Genomic DNA, 22,066 nt, shown 5'->3' with positions numbered 1-22,066 from the left:
TAAGGGGAGCTCATTGGACCCCGTCACTTGCCCTGTTTGCAAGGTTCCTCTTGACTTATTTTTTTAGTCTACTGTCAGGTCTTGGTCTAGTGCGTCTCGGTCCTCATTTGTTAGTATTGGCAGGGTCAGGTCTTTCAGGAAGTCTCTCCCAGTATTTCCTTCCCCTTGTTGTCAGAGTCCTCAAGGATCCAGTTCCGTCCTTTGTCTTGTCTCTCTAACCATGCAAGCAACTCATTGGCTTTATCACCAACATCATAGAGACCATTCTGGGTAGCCAGCGCATGACTGCTGTGGTAAACTAATTCAATATTACCTCATCTCAGAATTTCTATACTTAATAATCATAATTTCAGTCAAAGCAAAGAGAGGAGTCCGTTTTGCTCGAGTACAAAAAAGGGTCCAGTAACTCGAGTTAAGGGGAGAGCTCCAGCGCCAAGCGGGTACAGGAGTGGTCTGCAGCTTTATTCACACATCAGAATATTTATACAGTTTTCAGTCAATAGGCAAAAGAAGAAAAGAGAAGTGACAAGAAAAAGGGAAGTGACAAGCAGTAATTTCCAACAGATGTGTCAAGGTAGGGGCGTGTCTTGTGTCTCGTGAGAGGGCATGCGATGTGTGGAAATGTGTTCTCTTTCAGTTGAAGGCTCTTCCTCATTCGGGGGTTTATCTCTGGCTTAGAGTCAAGAACAGGAACCATCTTGTGTAAAACAGGAGCTATCTTGCTGGTTCTGGGAATTGGCTGAACCACAAGAGTAAAAAAGAGGAACTATCTTGTGTAAAACAGAGACCATCTGCTCACTGGCTTGCAGTAAAGAACAGGAACTATTTCTTAAAACAGGAACTATCTGCTGGTTCTGGGAATTGGCAGAACCACAGAAATGTGTGGTCAATGAACGGGGGTGCCAGAGGCAGGGTGTCTTGCTTGTGGGTCTGAAGACAAAATGGATGTAACACACAAAATGGGTGCTTGTCTGAATGAGAAAAATGGCTGTCAGGCAGAAACAGGGAAATGATGGGGCACAATTGTCAATTTTATTTCCACATTCCCTCCTTGCCCCAGAGTGTACCTACATTATATCTCAATTTGCATGAGATCATCTATACATTCTTGTAGCATAATTCTTTCCCTTTCTCTCTGCTGGACAAGTGGTTTAGGAATGCAGTTTGCAGCGCATAGACCGCACAGGGCAGGACCACATTGGATGCGAAGGCAGCATCCAGTTATTAGCAGGAATATTATACCTGCTGGTGACAGCAGTTGCCATCCCCAGGACGATATTATCTTCCAGAACCAATCAGACCACGTCCAAGTGCCAGGTTCTTGATGTAAACTTACGGCTATCTTGTGTAATTTTGTTATGGCCGTGTATACAGATGGGGAAGTATCGGGAATAAATATACAGCAGCTAGAGCCTATAATTTTACAGGCTCCGCCTCTGTCAGCCAGGATGATGTCAAGGACAAGGCGATTTTGGAGAGTAACCAATCGTATGGCGGACTGCTCCTGGGTTAAGCTCCCCAGGGCAGACGCCGTCTGGTTTACAACAGCCTCTAAGGTCCTTGTCATCCTGCGTATAAGCTTGCTGTGCTGTACAGGGCCAACAAAGAAGAAAAACCCTTTGTTAAAATCTGTATACTGTTCCCATGAGGTTTCTGTTTGGTCAACCAAGGAGGTATCGATCGTTCTTTTATGTCTGACATGGGGCACTAGGAGGTCTCGGTGGTAAGTGGATTGGGCCACAAAGACAGGGGGTAACAGGAATGTTTGGCCACAGACGAAATAAGTATGGCGAGATGCTAGAAATGAGGACTTTCCTCTGTCTTCAAAGCTTATAGTGGTATGACAGTCACTGTGTCCTAATGGAACAGAGCCATTTTTCTGGACCCACAGGTGTCCTTTTACTGGTGAGACCGAGATGCAAGGGGGACCAGCATTCTTCTTAGGTTTGATATTTAACATCTTGTAGGACATGGTCATGTTCCCTTGCTTGTATTCTTCACTTTCTAGGACTGTACCTGTCACCTGAGGATTTCCATCCTCATTTGGGTAACAGGCAGCATTAAGTACCTTGTTTAAGTCCCTCCAAGGCCACCCATTCTTGCATGAATTATTAAAGTCAGGGCAGGAGGTGGGGGTAGTATCGTCAGCTGTTATTAGGGCGAACCAGGCATCACAAGTCCCATTATAGGAAAATAGAAAGGGGAAAAGAGGCATCCCTCCCTTTTTCTGATGAGGTGGGAGGCGGCCACATATCCAGCAATTTGTGCTATTGCTGGCCTGATGAGTGTAGTGTAACATCTGTATAAAGGTATTGTTTTGCAAGGCTAGTCTATGGGCTTGTTCATGAGGGGGTAGGTCATGATATGTGTGTTCCTGAGTGCTGTTGGGTGCATGAGAGGTGTGTGGTGTTGGAGGAAAAACAGTGTGGAGGATCCAACCAAGACACGTCATAATGGTTATGAAGAAAAACAATATCATTAAACATATGATAGAACCACTACGCAATTTCTTAAAGTTCTTGTTTCTGCGTTTCATTCTATCTTTTTCCCACATAGTCAAGGTGTTTAAATCCATCCCCATGCTCCAACCGCTTCACCACTGGACCTGCGCCCAGTGGACTTAATTAGCCAGAGTCCGGATGGCAGACCTCAACTTTGATTTATATTCTTGTTGTGGGGTCAGTTCCAAGGGCACAAAAGATTGTTCTGTTACAATGTCACTAGGGTTGGCAGTGTCGCCGGCAACAGTGTCTCTTTGTCCAAAATATTTCCGGCAGTGGCTCGCGTGTAGCCAGCCCTTCCTGCCTTCGACCTTCACCGGCGTCCGTGGGGTTAGGAGCGCGAGCTTCGGAGTCTTCCACCTGGGCTGAAGAGGACTGGTCCTGTCTAAGTTTCTTATCATCACCCAGTCGCCGGGTCGGATGGTGTGTTCTCCAGGGGCGGTTTTGTCAGGGAAGGCTGCAACGACCTGTGAACGACAAGATTGGAGTGCAGACATCAAGGAAGCCAGGTAATCAGTAAATATTCTGCTGTCTACATCAGTAATTCTTTTAGGCATTAGCGTACCCCACATATTTGGTGGTCTGCCAAAGACCACCTCATACGGAGCTAGACCAGTTCTGGAATGTGCTACCATACGCATGTAGAAGAGGGCAACCGGTAAGGCTACCATCCAGTCCACGCCTTTGTCTGTACATATCTTGGCTAATTTTGTCTTCAAAGTCTGGTTGTGTCTCTCTACTAGACCTGCTGCTTGAGGATGTCTTAAACAGTGAAATTTCCAAGTGTACCCTAACAGAAGAGACACTTGCTTCATGAGTTCAGAGGAGAAGGGCTGGCCGTTGTCTGAGTAGATGACGCGGGGCAACCCATATCTCAGGAAATAGTCTCTTACTAGTTGCTTAGCAGTTGCCGTTGCAGTGTAATCTGGGACAGGATAGGCTTCTGTCCATCTGGTCAGAGCACATACTACAACTAGCACATACTTGTGACCTCTACATCTTTCCATCTGGATATAGTCCATTTGGAGAACTTCAAATGGATGGTCAGGGTTTGTAATCCACCCTGCTCCACCTTTGTGCCTTTACCTGGGTTGAACTGATTACAAATCATGCACGTTTTAACTTTTTGTTTGGCTGCAGCTCTCAAATGTTTGTTGTGCCATATGTTCTGTATGCTGTCTAACATTGCTTTTTCTCCCAGATGCGCTGGTCCATGTATGGCGTTTATTATAACCTGTACCATAGCATCCGGCAGAAACCATACTGCTTTTTCAGGTGTCATCCAACCCTGATCTGTAAGGACCCCTCCTTTTTCCTTCCATTCTAGCAGTTCCTGTGGTGTGGTGTGACTTTAGACATCCTGGATGTCAGAAAAGGGGTCTCGTATTGCGTATTGGCGGTGTAGTATAGTCAATTCTGTGTTTGCTGCTAATTTGGCTGCACTGTCTGCGGAATCATTTCCTTTTGATATTTCATCGGTTCCTTTTGTGTGCGCTTTACACTTTAATACTGCAATTTTCGCTGGTAACTGACTGGCCTCTAAGAGGGCAGTGATGAGTGTAGCATGCTGTATTTTAGACCCGTGTGATGTGAGGACTCCTCTCTCTTTCCATAATGTGCCGAAGTTGTGTACAACCCCGAAAGCGTACTGTGAATCAGTGTAAATGTTAACTGATTTTCCTTATGCTAAGTGACATGCTCGTGTTAGTGCTATGAGTTCGGCTGCTTGTGCCGACAGTATCTCTATCTTGTGTGCTTCCAAAGTGTTTGTACCATTTGTGACAGCATAGGCTGCTGCTAGCTCTCCAGTGGGGAGTCTCATGCAAGAACCATCAACAAAAAGTGTCATTTCTGCCTTAGAAAGGGGAGTATCTTGTAAATCTGTTCTGGGTTTGGTCACTAAATCAATTATGTCAATACAATTGTGAAGTTGTTCAGTAGGAGAGGTCAGTGGCAACAGTGTTGCTGGGTTTAAAATGTTGCATTGTCTAATCTCAATATGTGGCTGAAAAAGCGTCATCTCATATCCGGTGAGTCTGGCTACTGTCAGATGCTGTGTTTGCGTTCTGTTTAGCAGAAGTTCTACAGCGTGTGGGACCTGGACTATCAGAGGATGTGCCAATACAATAGCATCGCTTTGTCTAATAGCTTGTGCAGTAGCTGCTACTGATTGTAGACATGCAGGTAATGCTTGTGCTACTGGATCTAATGTACTTGAAAAATAACCACATGGTCTATGTCTGTCTGCTTGAAGTTGGGTCAGGACTGATAGTGCTGTACCTGAGTTTTCTGTTACAAACAAGGTAAAATCTTTGGTGTAATCAGGTGTTGCTAACACTGGGGCTTGACACATAGCCTTTTTAAGAGACAAATTGCGGGATCCACTGTCTACAATATGAGGTGAGACCAACAAAAGCTCGAACTTGTTTCTGTGTTGTTTTTTGTGGTATTTGTTGTATGAGCTGGATGCGTTCCTTTGTAAGCTGCCTACCCTCCTTTGACAGCAAGTGCCCTAAGTATGCCACTTGCTGTAAACAAAATTGGAGCTTACCAGGGGAAACTTTATGGCCATTTGCAGCTAGGAATTCTAGTACTAGTAGTGATGCTTCAGCACATGCTGCGTCAGATCTGGCCGTAATGAGGATATCATCAACATATTGTAGTATGGCTGTATCCGTGGGCATTTGAATAGTATCCAATTGTCTTTTCAGCGCTTGGCTATATACACTTGGACTTTCGGTGAAACCTTGAGGAGCTCTTGCGAATTGGAAACTTCGTCCTTGTAAGGAGAAGCCAAAAAGGTATTGACTGTCTGGGTGAATGGGTATACTGAGGAATGCGTTTTTTAAGTCAATGACAGAAAAATGCGTTGCTTCTGCATCTATGGCTGTGAGTAAAGTGAAGAAGTCTGGGACCACAGGGTGTTGTGGAATGACACATTTATTGAGCTCTCTCAAATCCACCACTAGTCTGTAGACAGGTGGTGTTCCTGGTTCCACTTTTTTATGAACTGGTAAAACAGAGGAATTGCAAATGTTTTAGGTTGTTTCTTTAATCACACCTGACTGTATTAGGTCCTGAATAATTAACATTAATGCTTGTTCAGCTTGAGGTGGAATTTTGTATTGTCTTATACGTGGTAGTTGGGCTCCCTCTTTCAGTGTAACCTTGTGAGGTGTTATTTCCATACATCCTACTGTGGTGGAATCAGTGGCCCAAAGGGTGTGTGGCAAATCTTTCAAACGCTCGTCTAATTCTCTACTTGTGTAGTGGCCCTTAAAATCTCATAGAAATAGTCTGACATCTTTAGGTGAGCAAACAATAACAGTTCCTAATTCTTTCAATGTTTTTATACCAAGCAAATTTTCTGGACATGATTTTGTCAATATAAGATCTGTAGTTGTCGTGAGGGGACCAACCTGCAAGGGCAGTGGTTTTGACGTGGTGTTTGTCACAGGTTGTCCGGAGAAACCCAGAGAAATACTTTTTGAACCCGAGAGAGGAGCCTCTGGGACCTCTTGATGGCTTATTGTTGTTTTACTGGCCCAAGTGTCTAGTAGAAACTTTCTATCCTCACCAAGAAGTCGGACCTCTATAAATGGGCCTTTCTGATCTACTGGGATGGGGATTAGGGGCAGTTTGTCATCTTCTCTCCCTTGGCAACATCATGAAAAATCTTGGTAGTATTCAGTGTAGTCGCTGTCTATAATGTTCATTTGGGCCATTTGTGTTGTCGGTGGAACTGAAGGTGTTGAACTGCCTTGGGAAACATTCTGTTTTGGCTGATATGGACGAGGCTGTGTCTTACCAGTAGCCAAATTGTGCTTTAAGACAGGGCAGTCTTTAACGAAGTGTCCCGTCTTTTTGAAATAATTACAAGTGCTCTTCACGTTTGTCTGGCTACCTGGTGTCTGTTGGCGCTGGGGTGCAGTTTGGGCTACTAATGCTTTCATCTTGGTGTCTTTCATGCGTTTCTTATCATTTTCTTCTTCATCCCTAATGCGATTTTGGTGATATAGTAGCATTTGTAACACCTGTGGTGGTGTATGTGCTTGCCAGGTACTTTCTACTTTTAGTACTCTTTCCTTAATAGCTGGCAAGGCTTTGTCTACTAATTTGGAAACAAACAGATGCGGGTAAGCTTCGCTTGTCGGCGTAAGGCCGCTATTTACCGCAAAACATTTTTCAAGTCTGGTGTAATAATCTCCTATGTCTTCACCATGTTTCTGTTTGCAGGAGGAAATGGTATCCCAGTCCTCCTTTTTTACTGTCAGTAACTGTGGTAGCACCTTTAAAATAGTGCCAGGAAGTGCTTTTAGTCTGTCTCCTATACCTTGACCTGCTACTCTAGTATTTTCGTCATTCTGAAGTTCGGTCCATCTAATGTGTTCACCTGCTACTTCCCAATCTTTTTCTCTTACTTTGTCATATATATCTGATGGCAACAATAATTTCAGAATTGCTGTGATATCAGAAAGAGTATATGTTCCCATCATTAATACATCTCCTAATTCTTTAAAGAATCCAGCAGGATCTTTTGAGTGGGAGGGAACCATCTCTTTTATCCTTAGTAACTCAAGTTTTGTCAAGGGTACATAAATAAAAACGCGTTGTACCGCGCCATTCGTGTCAACTCTGGGGTGGACCTCTCTCATGGGGAACTGGCGTGTTTGAGGAAGTCTATTAATTGGTCCACAAGTATTATTGAAAGATTTATATTCAGTAGTTTTCTGGTATTTCTGTCTAAAATCTATAAATGTGTTGAGAAAAACTGAACTATTGTGGACGAACATGTTATCAGCGCAGTCAGACAGAAAATCTTTGAGTCTTGGATCATGTTTAAAATGAGTGTCATTGAGTGTGATGAGATGTTGTACCATGTAGAGACTTGCTAATCTTTGATGTGAGCGTGGTAATGCTAGAAAAAGTTAGGCTATGAGATCATTGTCATATATCTTATATTGAGAGACCCATAGGGTCGCAGTTCTGGCTATTTCCTCCTCCTCCGGTGTAAGTGGAGGTTCCTGGTCTAACCAGTAGTCTAATGCATTGGATGTATTTTCAAATAACTCATCTGGAGATGACCATTCAGAGTGACCTTGGGGGAATGTAGGCGGGGGTGTACGTGAATTGGGGGCGGAAGAACGAACGGGTAGGACTTTTTCAGGAGGTTCAGTAATTTCCTCCTCAAGTTTCTTATTCTCTTCATTTGTTTGCAAGTTTTGCAGAATACGGGTCACCTTACGGGTGAACCTGTGTAGTGCATCCTTTGTAAGTTCTAGACTAGTGTGGTCGGATGCGGAATCTAATACGTCAAAAAGTGAAACTGGTACATTTCTTTCCTCTGCTTGTATGTGTTTTATGAAACAGCAAAGGAGGAACCTATACATGTGCATTTTTACAGGGTGTGATCTTCTTGTAGTCATAGCGTTAATGGCTCGTGAGTTCTCTCCAGTACGAAGAAACTCAGAGGCCGCTTGAAGAAACGTGTCAATTGCTGGTAGATGTCTTATTTCTTTCCAGGAGTCTTGAAGTATTTTACTTATTCGGCCCGCCTCCCCTGTGTTGCTCGGAGTCGGGTCATAGGGGCAGTCGGGAATTGTTTTACCTGGGTCTGGACCTACGGCACCCCCTTCTGGAGTGAGAGGTGGTGTGTTATGTTGTAAAAGGGGTGGCGAAGGCAGAGGGTGTTGAATTACTGGAACCTCATATGGAGGTGGAGTATCTAAAAGGAAATTGGTGAAAGTATCCTCTGGTGATGGGGCGGTAGGTTGTGTCTTAGGTGGTGCAATGTTAAGGTTTTCAGGTGCAGATGGCAATACAGGATAAAAACCAGTAGAAATGGCCGATTGTTCCCTTTTATTCCTTTCACTAACTACTTCTTTCCCTATTTCTTGTAAATGTTCTTTCTTGGCCTGCTCTGACATTCTCTTACCCTTTTCAACTTTATGCAATTCTTTCTGTTGCCTCCTATGGGCTTCTTTTCTCCATAATTCCACCGAGTCACTTTGTGACTGGCGGACTCCCTTTTTCTTCCACAACTGTTCCTCTAATTTTAAAATACATTCCATGTCAAAAGTACCATTTTCAGGCCATCTATATCTGTGTTCTAGGTCTTTAGTATAATCCACCCATAAATCACAATAAATAATTGCACCAACACCATGTTTTGCATACATGAAGTGTCCTGGAGTATCCCAAGGAGGAAGGGGAATTTCCTTCTCAAGAATACTCCTTTTGGTTGCTATCTTACCTATTTTCGAGAAAATAGGCATGATGGCAAGACTTTTCAAAGATTTAGAATTGAGAGAAAAAAGAAAAACAAACAGAACATATATCTTTACCGTACCCACGAAAGTGGTGAGTCCGTCTTTTATACTAGTTTAGCAGTCCTCACCAAAGATAGGTGAGAAACCAACAGAAACATGTATCTTTACTGCACCCTCAAAAGCTGTGGGTTCGTCTTTATACTTTTCAGCAGTACTCACCGAAAAAATAACTGGAAGGCCTCTTGAAGATCTTGAAATGCGCGCAGCTTCTAAGGTGGGGCTCGCAGAACCTCGGACTCGTCTCTTCACAGGTTGGGCTCTGGTTCAGGACGTTCTGCAATTTTCCTCACCGCCTCGTGTGGATGCCGGGTCGCCTCGAGGGAGTTAGCGGGAATTCCCCGCGTTGTGCACTTTGAAGTCCATCAAAGGTCAGGAGGGGATAGTACTGGGTCCAATATCGCCGGCGCGTAGGTAAAAGGTAACGTCCCTATTCGGGCGCCAATTAATGTGGTAAATTAATTCAATATGACCTCATCTCAGAATTTCTATACTTAATAATCATAATTTCAGTCAAAGCAAAGAGAGGAGTCCGTGGTGCTCGAGTACCAAAAAGGGTCCAGTAACTCGAGTTAAGGGGAGAGCTCCAGCACCAAGCGGGTACAGGAGTGGTCTGCAGCTTTATTCACACATCAGAATATTTATACAGTTTTCAGTCAATAGGCAAAAGAAGAAAAGAGAAGTGACAAGAAAAAGGGAAGTGACAAGCAGTAATTTCCAACAGATGTGTCAAGGTAGGGGTGTGTCTTGTGTCTCGTGAGAGGGTATGCGATGTGTGGAAATGTGTTCTCTTTCAGTTGAAGGCCCTTCCTCATTCGGGGGTTTATCTCTGGCTTAGAGTCAAGAACAGGAACCATCTTGTGTAAAACAGGAGCTATCTTGCTGGTTCTGGGAATTGGCTGAACCACAAGAGTCAAAAAGAGGAACTATCTTGTGTAAAACAGAGGCCATCTGCTCTCTGGCTTGCAGTAAAGAACAGGAACTATTTCTTAAAACAGGAACTATCTGCTGGTTCTGGGAATTGGCAGAACCACAGAAATGTGTGGTCAATGAACGGGGGTGCCAGAGGCAGGGTGTCTTGCTTGTGGGTCTGAAGACCAAATGGATGTCACACACAAAATGGGTGCTTGTCTGAATGAGAAAAATGGCTGTCAGGCAGAAACAGGGAAATGATGGGGCACAATTGTCAATTTTATTTCCACAGTGCCCGCTATTTTCCATTAGTGCTCTTAATGTGTGCTGCTTCAGTTCATGGTGTAATGGGAGAGAAACTGATTACCCACTTGCCCAGCGTGCCTCCATGAAAGCACATTCCCTGTCCTGAGCCTCGCAGTTTAATTTACGTTCCTTCGGCATTCCGCCAATCAAGGCTTGTGTCTGGCCTCGAATCACTGACTTCAAATCATCCAATAGCACGCAAGCTGATTCAACAGGCCGGCCGTTCTCCTTAAAATAGAAGTCTGCTCCATCTCTCATACCAGCTTTGAACGCCTTGTCTTTTAAATATCACGGATCAACCCTTGGGGGTAGGATGAAGTCCACAACCGGACCATCGAGTTGCACCTTCCCCAGCGAATGGTCTCAGATTCCCCCTGCTATGTGTGTAGCGGCACTAAAATCAACTTTATTGACAGTCTGGGTGAAAAGATAGTGCAGGCATGCCAGATTAGCATCTGCTGCAGGCAGGTGCCTTCGGTTCTGATACCGTCTTCCCCTCTCGGGCATTTAGGAGTATCATGAATATAGTATAGGTGCAGTTCTGTCACTCCAGTCACCCCAATGCGTATATGCTCTGTTGTAAGCGTCTTACCCTTGCACAAGATGAGTCAGTCTTGTCTGGGTCTTTTTCCTGTTTCCCGGCACTTGAATGGCACGCCCGAACACTCGAGAGAGCAGTGACCCACCAGAAGGCTTTTGTGGAGCACTTTTGTCCTGGGTGTAGGGCTGCATTCAGTAGGGCACCCACTCTGACTTTTCTTTGCAGTTGCCCGAAGATTAGCAGTCCCAAGGTAGCAGTCACACCTGGCCTGTCGGTAAGTGCAGCCCCTCTGGAGGCCCGTCAGCAATTGTCCCTACACTGTGGCCGGCTGGACCACAGGCGTAAGCTCAGACAAGGTGTTCGACACTGGGGTAGTTGTAGTCCCTCATGGGCCTCTGACACAGAGTAGTCACAAACTCAGCAGCTAAAAGCCCAACACAGGCTCTCCAGGAAGCCAGTAGATTCAGACCCTGTTGTGTTAGGAATTTGGCAAATGCAACCTTGAACGGGCCAGTTGGCAGCACACAATCGTCCAACTGGGCCTCAACAATCACGTTGTCGTAGAGTTTTATTTTCTGCCTTGAACTGTTGGGAGTGTTGGCGGGGGGTCCCTCAGACTAGCTGGTCCTGCTGAATGGCTTTCCGGCCCGCCCTACAAATACCGGGGATGTGTCAGACCTGCTCCTTCCAGGACCGCCTTGTCCTCCTACTGGATAGTCAAACTCCCTTCCCTTTCTTACCAGACAAGGAGACTTCTAGGCAGACTTCTAGGCTCTTCAGTACAGGTACATAGCTTCTCCATTAAGTAATTCAGCCTGCAGGTGATGTCCCTTCAACTTAGATAGACTGTCAGGCTGACACCATCCCTGGTGTCACAGCAGGCACCTGAGTTCTTTGTAGAGCACATTATTCCTTGGTAACAGAGGACTTTGAACTGGAGTATAAAAGAGGGATAGATGGTCCAACTTGTATACACACCTGGCAGGCAGGAGATGCATTCTAATCTGTCGCACTCTCACATTGCATTTATGCTACGCACACCAACACCCTAAACACACACTGGATGTTAGCGCAAAGTCTGGGCGCAGGTATTGAAATGGAGCATTACATGGGTGTGTCAGTAGGAAGCCACTCCACTGACCATGATGCAAAGATCGCATCAGGCTATTGTTCCTTACAACAGGGTGCATTGCCACCACCGCTCTAGCTGTTAAACCCATGACAGTCATGTGCCTTAAATAAGGGCACACTTGGTGTGACCCTCCAGGTCAAAGGACCGGTCCGTGACCTATCATAACCCCTTGTTAGAAGTTGCACAGTACTGGGGTGACAGGAAAATCTCATGTAAATTTCTTTTTTTTTTTACTTTGTGGTAGTTTTACCCCAGTAACGTGTGGTTACTAGTTTGACGGCATGGACTGGGCAGTTGCCACGAGGAACAGATTCTTCTCCCTGTCAAGCCACATGCCATTCACTATTTCATAGTGTTTTTCTGCTTTTATTTACCACTTGTTTTAAGCAGGTGGTATATATATGCATGTGGTTGGTTGGGGGGAGATTGGTGAAGTAGGGGAGGGATTGGTGAAGCAGGGGAGGGAAGGGGAAAGCATTTTCTAACAGAGGGAAGAATTGTGTGTTTTCCCCAGTTAGTAAAAAAACCAGCATAAGTCTTGGCTGCTTCTGCTGCACCCAGAGTCTTGTGCGTCTTTTCAGTCTAATTTTTCAGTCTGGAAAAAAATGGTGTCCTGTTTTTCTGCACCCAGTAAATCCAGGTGCAGAACAACCTAACAACTGATAATCAGGTGGAATAAAATGAACACATGAAAGTACGCCTTAATTTCATTGCCCTTGATTCATACTCTGGACAATAGTTGAGGGATAGGTCTAGGCATAGTCCTTGCAACACACAATAGATTTGCGTGCGTCAAAGGCCAGAACTCAAAAGTCAGGATACCAGATACAAGTAGGTGGTAACTCAGGGCAGGGGAAAACACCTGATGTCCATGGGGAAATTCCCATCCCAGAAATCTACATTAAAAATTAATTAATAGTATTCTTTTTTAAATAGCTGTTTGGTGCCAGGGCATATGACTTTAATTTCTGCCTTTCGGATTCTATGTTACAACTCCATAGGGTACAGGTATCCTTTGTGAGCTTAATAAAATGTTGAAAATTCTACAAATCCTTACTCCTACATCCAAGTATTTTCAGGCTACCATTCTACACTCTGCTCTGTCAGAAGAGCAGCTCAACATTTTCAAAATTCTGCAATTCTGCATTGATTTGGCTTGTAAATAATTTTTGGAGAAATTTACATGTATTAACTATTTAATTTTAATACTATAGGTGATTGAAATTATGGACGAAAAAAGCACGATTTACCACCAGGCAACTGAATGTTAGTGCCATAAGAAGGATTATTCTGAAAAACTGAAGGACATCCAGCATTCTAAGTTTAAAAAATTTCCGAAATCTAGGTGTGGCGAGGAAGTGGGAGCTGAGGAAAGTTCTATACCTGTAAGTGAAGTCTCTAATTTTGCTTTTCATTAACCCAGAGCAAAGTCATATCTGTGCACACAGCATCAGAAATAATGCCAGAAAGACCAATCACAGCATCCTCATCTGAAATATTATCAGAAAGACAAATTGCCTCAGCATGACAGAATAACGTTCATCTAAAGCATCATGTAATCCCAGAGAGGAAGGACACACTGCATAAAAGAAAGTTATAACAAAAGGTTTCTTCTGGATACCATCAAAGAGAAGACACTAAAGAAGACTCCGAAGCTGACACGCTAACAACCAAAAGATTGGAAAATCACCTTTGTTCAACAACCGTTTTTAACCAGTTACGCAAGTTTCAGACTATCTGCCTCGGGATATAACACCTCGATCCACTCTGCTTACTCTTGCGAAAACCTTAAAAATTCACCACTTTATTTTGTTCATGACCATCTCAGATTGTTTCCTTTTTTATTATGTACTGTTCTGTAATTCTATGTAAATCGCCTCAACATTATCTGTTGTGCAGGAGTGATATGTAAAACTGTTAAATATCAAAATGGATTAAATGAGCACCTTTGTGCTATAGCTATTGTAAATAAATCCTGGTCTTCAGAACTACAAACCTTAACCTTACACCAAACATAGAAAGGATAAAAGGAACTGATGTTCTGCGACTAATGATCCACAATAGTACTGTCTATGTTTTAATGTCCTCAGTTACTGCCAATACGTCAGTGCAAAAAGTGACTTCTCAGCTTAATCATTAAATATCAGACTAACACCTTATCACTGCATTGCTAAGAACCTATACAAATAGATTTGAGAAAAACTTCAGTCACAAAATAAGTTGCTGCCAGAGAGGCTATAACCAAAAGACTAAAATCTGCTAGAAACATTTCGACAGGTGTTACAGGGCTGCTTCCAGACATATTTTGCTCAATTCAAGTGTTAAGAAGATTACATACAACTTCTTTTAGAGATAAGTGCTGAACATTATCTAAACAAGCCCGACTCTAAAATCAGGTTCACTCTTACTGTGGCATATAAGCAAGAGAAAAGTAGAGATATTAACTCTAGGAATACAATTGATAAAAGCACGGGCGGTGAGAACAAATTCAGTGTTCAAACCCGTCTCAATCAAACCAAAATAACCCAAGTTGGGGAAAAAAATTACCTGTGCCAACTAAGATTCAGCCATAAATCTCATCTCACTGAATTTGAGAGAATGCTCACTGGGAAAAACTACTCTCAGTGCAAAGTATGCCAAAAAAGTTTCAGGCGTAAATCTTATCTCACTAAGCATATGAGAATCCACACTGGGGAAAAACGTTACCAGTGCCCTGAATGCCAGAAATGTCTCATTGACCAAATCAGTCTCACTCGGCATATAAGAACCCACACTGGGGATAAACCTTATCAGTGCACGGATTGCCAGAAATGTTTCAGTTTAAACAGTAGTCTCACAAGGCACATAAGAACCCACACTGGGGATAAACCTTTTCAGTGCTCTGAATGCCAGAAATGTTTCGGTCAAAAGAACAGTCTCATTGTTCATATAAGAACCCACACTGGGGATAAACCTTTTCAGTGCTCTGAATGCCAGAAATGTTTCAGTCAAAAGAACAGTCTCATTGTTCATATAAGAACCCACACTGGGGAAAAACATGCAATAACCCATTCTATGGAACAACCTTATCAGTGCTCTGAATGCCAGAAATGTTTCAGTGTAAAACGTAATCTCACACGGCATACAAAGATCCACACTGGGGAAAAACGTTATCAGTGCTCTGAATGCCACAAATGTTTCAGAGACAAAAACTGTCTCACTCGGCATACAAGAACCCACACTGGGGAAAAACCTTATCAGTGCTCTGAATGCCAGAAATGTTTCATTGACACAAGCAAACTCATTGAACATACAAGAATCCACACTGGGGAAAAACCTTATCCATGCTCTGAATGTCAGAAATGTTTCAGAGACAAAACAACTCTTTCTCAACATACAATAACCCACACTGGGGAAAAACCTTATCCATGCTCTGAATGTCAGAAATGTTTCGGAGACAAAAGAACTCTTTCTCAACATACAATGACCCACACTGGGGAAAAACCTTATCCATGCTCTGAATGTCAGAAATGTTTCAGAGACAAAAAATCTCTTTCTCAACATATAAGAACCCACACTGGGGAAAAACTTTATCAGTGCTCTAAATGCCCAAAAGATTTCACACTTAAATCACTTCTAACTGGGCATATGAGATTCCACACTGGGGAAAAACCTTATCAGTGCACTGAATGCGACAAATGTTTCAGGGTAAAAGGCAATCTCACTCAGCATATAATAACCCACACTAGGGAAAAACCTTATCAGTGCTCTGAATGCCAAAAATGTTTCGGCCAAAAAAACAATCTCATTATTCATATAAAAACCCACACTGGGGAAAAACCTTATCGGTGCTCTGAATGCCACAAATGTTTCAGTGGGAAAAAAAGTCTCACTCAGCATATAAGAACCCACACTGGGGAAAAACCATATCAGTGCTCTGAATGCCAAAAATGTTTCGGCCAAAAAAACAGTCTCATTATTCATATAAGAACCCACACTGGGGAAAAACCTTATCGGTGCTCTGAATGCCACAATTGTTTCAGTGAAAAAAACAGTCTCACTCAGCATATAAGAACCCACACTGGGGAAAAAACCATATAGGTGCTCTGAATGCCAGATATGTGTCAGTAAAAAAGGCAGTCTCACTCAGCATATAAGAACCCACACTGGGGAAATACCTTATCAGTGCTCCAAATGCCAAAAATGTTTCAGCCTTAAATGTAATCTCACTAAACATATGAGAATACATACTGGAGAAGAAAATTATCAGTGCTCTAATTGTATTCAGAGGTAGAGATAATTTCAAGCGCCATAAGAAAACAGCATCAAAATATTTTAGTGCCAGAAAAGCATCAGTTTTAAACACAATCTCACTCTACATGAGCAGACGCACACAGGGAAAAAGCATCACCAATGCTGTGAATGCCAGAAATTCCTATCTGATAGGCACAGCCTCACTAACCGTAAGCGATTCTCCATATTGATGAAAAACCTTATGAGTGTTCTGAATGCCAGAAAAGCTGCAGATAAAAACGCTATCTCACCATAAGAAACTCCACACTGGAGAAAATCCTTATGCCAAAAAAGCTAGTATCTGAAATACAGAATCTGAAAGAAACACGTTAGTGTTGAATGAATGAATAGCATTTTTATACCGCGCAAAACTTAGCCCCAAGGGGCATCAAGGCGCCAGACAAACAAACAAAAGGTCCACATTACCAGATAGATGAACCAGGAAGCCACAAAAGGCGCAGTCCCTAATATGCCTGGGAGAAAAGCCAGGTCTTCAGGTGTTTTTTGAAGACCGCTAAAGAGGATTGGCTAGTGAGCTCAAAAGGGAGAGAGTTCCAGAGTTTAGGAGCTAGAACAGAAAAAGCTCTGCCTCTCCACTTTGCCTTTGTGAACTTGGGGACCACAAGCAAATTCTTGGAAGAAGACCGGAAGGTTCTACTGGGGGAATACACACACAGAAGGGCCCTGATACCTTCTGAGCCTGCGCCGTAAAAAGCACCATGGGCTAAGCACAGGAGTTTAAAGGTAATCCTAGAGGGGATGGGAGTTCCTGCCAAAAGTCTTGAATCATTTGAAAAGATACCATCCAGCTTATGGCGGGCCAAATGTGTGGGGCCAATGACCAGTTGACCCAAACCACATGCCGCTAGACCATCTACAAGTACTGCAGTATCCTTCGATTCTATGGCCTCTAAGTGAAAATTAAAATTGCAGAGAATAATGAAGTGGGGCTTATCAACGTAGGGCTCTATCAATTTAAGGAAGTCATGGGCAAAGGTCGTTCTGGGGCCAGGAGGTCTATAACAGAGAATACCAGAGAAAGAGGCCGAGGGAAGGAAATTAATAGAGAAATACAAAGCCTCAAACTTATCAGAGGGTAAAGAAAGAGGCTTAGTGCTACAAGTAAAAGTGTCTCTGAAAAGGATACCCAGGCCACCTCCCTTTCGTCCTGACCTATCCATTCTGGCCAAAGAATAGCCCTCGGGGACTGCCTCTACGAAGTCAGGGCTGGAGGTTTCAGAACCCCAGGTTTCGGTACTAAAGACCCAAGGGGGCCTTTTTTGAGAGACAAAGTCGTTGAAGGCAACATTATTACGAGCCAACGACCTAGCATTAAGGAGCAGGCCAGCCTCACTTAAATCGTTAGGAATGGGAAACTGACTTCCATATCTCCCTAGATTTATTAAGACAATAATGGCGAGGGCGTATGGATCTAGAAACCCCTTTGCAACAGTTGAGATTAACCAGGTTGTCAGGAATAGAAGAGAAATGACACGGTTTAAACCCAGGTCTAAGTGCAAGAAGTGCAGAGTGGGAATATAACTCACGATTTTTATGAAGAGTAAAACGAGGTCCAGCCCAACTAGCCCCTTGCGCGTCCTTAGCTCGGACAAGTGCAACTTCGGCGCACGCCTGCTGCGCGCGTCCGCTGTGCGCGGAGAAAGTCATCCCGATTAAATATGGCCGGCCCGAGTCTGGCGCACCACCTGACCGGCACCAGCCAATGGGAGCGGGGGGGGCTAGCTGTCTGCCGCCGTGCCCTCCACGCAAACGGAAAACCCGCGGTGGAATGGGGCACAGGCAGGTAGGGACCAAACAACACTAAGCAAAGCACCCAATGCACAGTAAAATGATTTCCAATTAAAATGCGAGAAGTTTTAAAATTCGGCGATATATGAAAAGTCAATTCTAAAATAGCAGCAGTAAAGACCAGTTAGCAGCAAGTTAATTCAAATTATTTTAGAGCAGCCGGGCATAGTAATTCATGCACCGGTAACGAGAACCAACTGAGGGTTCCAGTCGTCCCGATTAAATATGGCCGGCCCCGAGTCTGGCGCACCACCTGACCGGTACCAGCCAATGGGAGCAGGGGGACTAGCTGTCTGCCGCCGTGTCCTCCACGGAAACGGGAAAACCCGCTGTGGAACGGGGCACAGGCAGGTAGGGACCAAACAACACTAAGCAAAGCACCCAATGCACAGTAAAATGATTTCCAATTAAAATGCAAGAAGTTTTAAAATTCTGCGATATATGAAAAGTCAATTCTAAAATAGCAGCAGTATAGACCAGTTAGCAGCAAGTCAATTCAAATTATTTTAGAGCAACCGGGCATAGTAAGTCATGCACCGGTAGATTCCTTACCTTAGAATTACCCCCAGGCGTCAGACTGGATGCGGAAAGTTTTTCGTCAGCAGTACCCCTGCGCGTCGGTAGGCGTCGTCTGCGGCTCCGTGTCGGTGTCGTGATCGCCGGAATGATGTCGCTGGAGTACTTAGACGCCGCCCTCGCGCGCTGACGTCATTTCTTCTTTTTTCCGCGCCAGCTAGCGCAGATCCGGGAAGAGCACGTACCTTTAGTCATTTTTTGACAAACTTTTTGGACATTTTTGTCTATCTTTGGTGCCAGTAGGGATGCCCGGTTTAAAGCTGTGTGACGCCTTTAACCGACTGATGTCTGTTACCGGCCCCCTCCGCCGGTGTCCCTACTGTTTGGGGGGCGACCACGATGACAAGTCGTGCCCTGACTGCCGGGCCTTGACGTCGAAGGCTAGGCGGGAGCGTTCCCGTAAGCTCCTCGAGCTCCGGCAGTCGACTGTGTGCCGTTCGAGGTCCCAGTCGGGGAGGAAGTCGAGGAACTGGTCGCGGAGCCGCAGTCATCACCGATCATCCGGATCCAAGTCCTCGCACTCGGGTCAGTCGAGGCATGTCAAAAAGAAGCAGTGTTGCTCTTCGGACTCCCCTCGCCACTCACGCGGCTCAGGAGTCGTATCCTGTCCCACACCCTCCGCTCCCTGGACTCAATGCGACTCCGGGCGATATTAGAGACTTCCTCGTTGCCAAGAGGACTCTCTTCCCGCCGTCGACACCTGCCGGCGCGGCTTCGGGCCCGCGGGCCCGACTGGGAGTCCTAACTTGCTGGCGGTTTCGGCCCCGGTGCCGTCGGCAACTTCGGTCTCGGCGTGCAGGACCCCGTGGGATCCAGGCCTGGATCCCGGTCGACGCCAGTTGACCTTATGACTCCTCCGCTGGTGCTGACCCCGGCGCCATCCTCGGACAACACCGTCCCTGGTTTTACCCCCAGTCCTGGTTCGGGGTCGGAGCAGGACCCAGAGTTGGGTATCTGCCGCTGATGAGGGTTCCCTAATCTCTGTCTCCCATATGGCCTTCCCATCCCAGAAGAGATACATGCGTCCCTGTGCCAGAAGTAGGTCGTGGTTGCTATTCCCACTACTTCTTGGTACCCAAGAAGGACAAAGGCCTGCGTCCTATCTTAGACCTCAGGGACATCAACCGGTTTCTCCGGAAGGAGAAGTTCAAGATGTTAACCTTGGCTCAGGTCTTGTCTGCCCTCGACCCTGGAGATTTGATGGTAGCATTGGACTTGCAGGACGCTTACTTTCACATCCCCGTCTTGCCTGCCCACTGGCGCTACCTACGGTTCATGGTAGGCCACAAGCTTTTTCAGTTTACCACACTCCCCTTTGGCCTTACCAGCGCCCCTAGGGTGTTCACGAAAGTGATGGCGGTGGTCGCAGCTCATGTGCTCAGATCAGGGGTTCCAGTCTTCCCCTATCTCGATGACTGGCTGTTTAAAGGCAGCTCGCTGAGGCTGTCGTCTCCCACCTCCAGACTACAGCGGACTTCCTGCATTTGCTGGGGTTCACAGTTAACGTGCAAAAGTCGCACCTGATTCCCTCCCATAAGTCCTTTGAATCAGAGCGGTTCTGGCACAGCGCAGTTTTGGGTCTATCCTCCGGAGCAGCGAGTCCAGGATATTCAGACTAGGATACCGAAGTTTCAGCATCCATCCCGGTTTTCTGTGAGAATGACCTTGAGGCTGCTGGACCTCATGGCCTCCTGCATACTGCTGGTGGATCATGCCAGATGGCATATACGGGCTCTGCAGTGGGACCTGAAGTTCCAGTGGGCGCAGCACCAGGGGAATCTTTCCGTTGACGTTGAGATCTCGGAGGGGACTGCAAGTCAGTTGCAGTGATGGCTCACGAACCAGGATTGGGTCAACGGCAGATCCCTCTCCCTTCCTCAACCTGAGTTCACAGTAGTGACGTATGCTTCACTCCTGGGATGGGCCGGCCATATGGGAGAGGCGGAGATCAGAGACGTCTGATCTCCGGCGGAGTCCAGGCACCACATCAACCTTCTGGAGCTCTGGGCGATTCATCTTGCACTGAAGGCATTCCTTCCTTCTGTTAAAGGAAGAGTTGTGCAGGTGTTCACGTACAACACCACCGCCATGTGGTACTGCAACAAACAGGACAGGGTGGGGTTGTGGACCCTATGTCAAGAGGCTCTTCGCCTTTGGACATGGCTGGAACATCAGGCCATATCTCTGGTGGTTCAACAACTAGCAGGTTCACTGAACGCCGGGATGGACAAACTCAGTGCCTCATGGATCACAAATGGCATCTTCACTCGAAGGTGGTGCGAGGTCTCTTTCAGCAGTGGGGAGAGCCTTGGTTAGATCTATTCGCCACTGAAGAGGGCACACAATGTCAGCAGTTCTGCGTGGTAGAGTTTCCAAGGCGGCTCTCGATCGGCTACCCTTTCCGTCGCGAGTGGAGTTGTGCCTGTACCACTTCTGCCAAGATTGCAAAGAAGATCAAACGCGACAGGTCCCAAGTCATTCTTGTGGCTCCTGACTGGGCACAAAGAGTCTGGTACCCCGAGCTCTTGAGCATGGCCATCGATCCTATTGTTATCAGATTTCTGAAGTGCATTACTCCTCTCTTTCCTCCTTCTCCTTTCGTAATGCCCCAGTGGGACTTGAATCTTTTCCTCACTTATCTTATATGTGCTCCCTTTGAGCCCCTACATAATCGTCCACTTTGCCTCATTGGAAGATTGCTTTTTTGCTTGCCATCACCTCTGCTCGCAGGGTGAGTGATCTTCAGGCTCATCTTCCAGACCTCCCTTTCTTGCTGTCCATCCGGACAAAGTAGTCCTCCATATCAGCCCTCTTTTCTGCCCAAAGTGATTGCCTCTTTCCACATAGGTCTCACCATTGCATTGCCTACCTTCTTCCCACCTCTGCACCCTTCCAAAGAGGAGGGGAGATTTCACTGTCTGGACCCAAAACATGCGCTGTCTATCTACCTTGACCGCACTAATGCCTTCCGGGTGGACGATCAACTCTTTACGGATTATGTGGGCACCAAGAAAGGTCGGGCAGTGCACAAAGATACCATCTCTCGATGGGTCGTCCTATGCATTAAGATCTGTTATTCTTTGGCTAAAATGGAACCTCCAGTAGGACTGCGCACCCACTCAACCAGGGCAAGGGCAGCCACTACTGCTTTGAGACGTGGAGTTCCGCTGGTTGACATCTGTCACACAGCCACGTGGGCATCCCTGCACAAATTCACTGTGCATTACTGCCTGGACAGCCAAGTCCGGAGAGATGGCCTTTTCGGCCTTTCTGTTCTCCAGGACTTCTTGGAGTGAACTTAGTTTGCAGACCCTCCTACGGGGTTGGAATTGCTGGGGTATCTATTCTAGGGTATGTAATCTATAACTAATAGTCTCTTTCAGATGAACTAGTTACCTTCGGTAATGATGTATCTGTAAGAGACATATATTAGTTATAGATGCCTTACCACCCCACCCATCCTCCCCATTCTGCACACTGACTTGTAGGGATAGGGATTCCCTTGCAGGTCCCTAGTTTTCTGCACCAATGGCCAGTGTCTTGCATGGGTCTGCGCTTCTGGCATTGAACGTTGTGTCAATACTGTGGTTAGCGCTAAGGAGCGGTGTCTAAGTAGCCACCGCGGCGTCATCCCGGCGACCACAACGCCGATGACGGACGCGGAGTCGACCGATGCCACCTACCGACACGC

General features: G+C 45.6%; 1 protein-coding gene across 4 annotated transcripts in view; it reads left to right on the top strand.

Annotated features, from left to right (window-relative positions):
- LOC147701087 (uncharacterized) overlaps positions 1 to 22,066 on the top strand; it is a 79,922-nt gene extending 57,856 nt beyond the window's left edge. For 3 of the 4 annotated variants that reach the window (XM_086929870.1, XM_086929872.1, XM_086929871.1), the window contains one exon: positions 12,933 to 22,066. In XM_086929870.1, coding sequence (XP_086785996.1) covers positions 14,317 to 15,798 — 1,482 coding nt within the window. In that variant the 5' untranslated portion in view covers positions 12,933 to 14,316 and the 3' untranslated portion in view covers positions 15,799 to 22,066. Of the gene's footprint in view, positions 1 to 5,214; positions 5,303 to 12,932 lie in introns of those variants that run through there. The other variant, XM_086929873.1, reaches the window with a different exon arrangement.

Source organism: Lissotriton vulgaris, chromosome 7, assembly GCF_964263255.1.
Source record: "Lissotriton vulgaris chromosome 7, aLisVul1.2, whole genome shotgun sequence".
In the NCBI taxonomy this organism is placed as follows: domain Eukaryota; kingdom Metazoa; phylum Chordata; class Amphibia; order Caudata; family Salamandridae; genus Lissotriton; species Lissotriton vulgaris.
The sequence above is the reverse complement of the archived record's forward strand: the minus strand, read 5'-3'. Positions and strand labels throughout refer to the sequence as shown.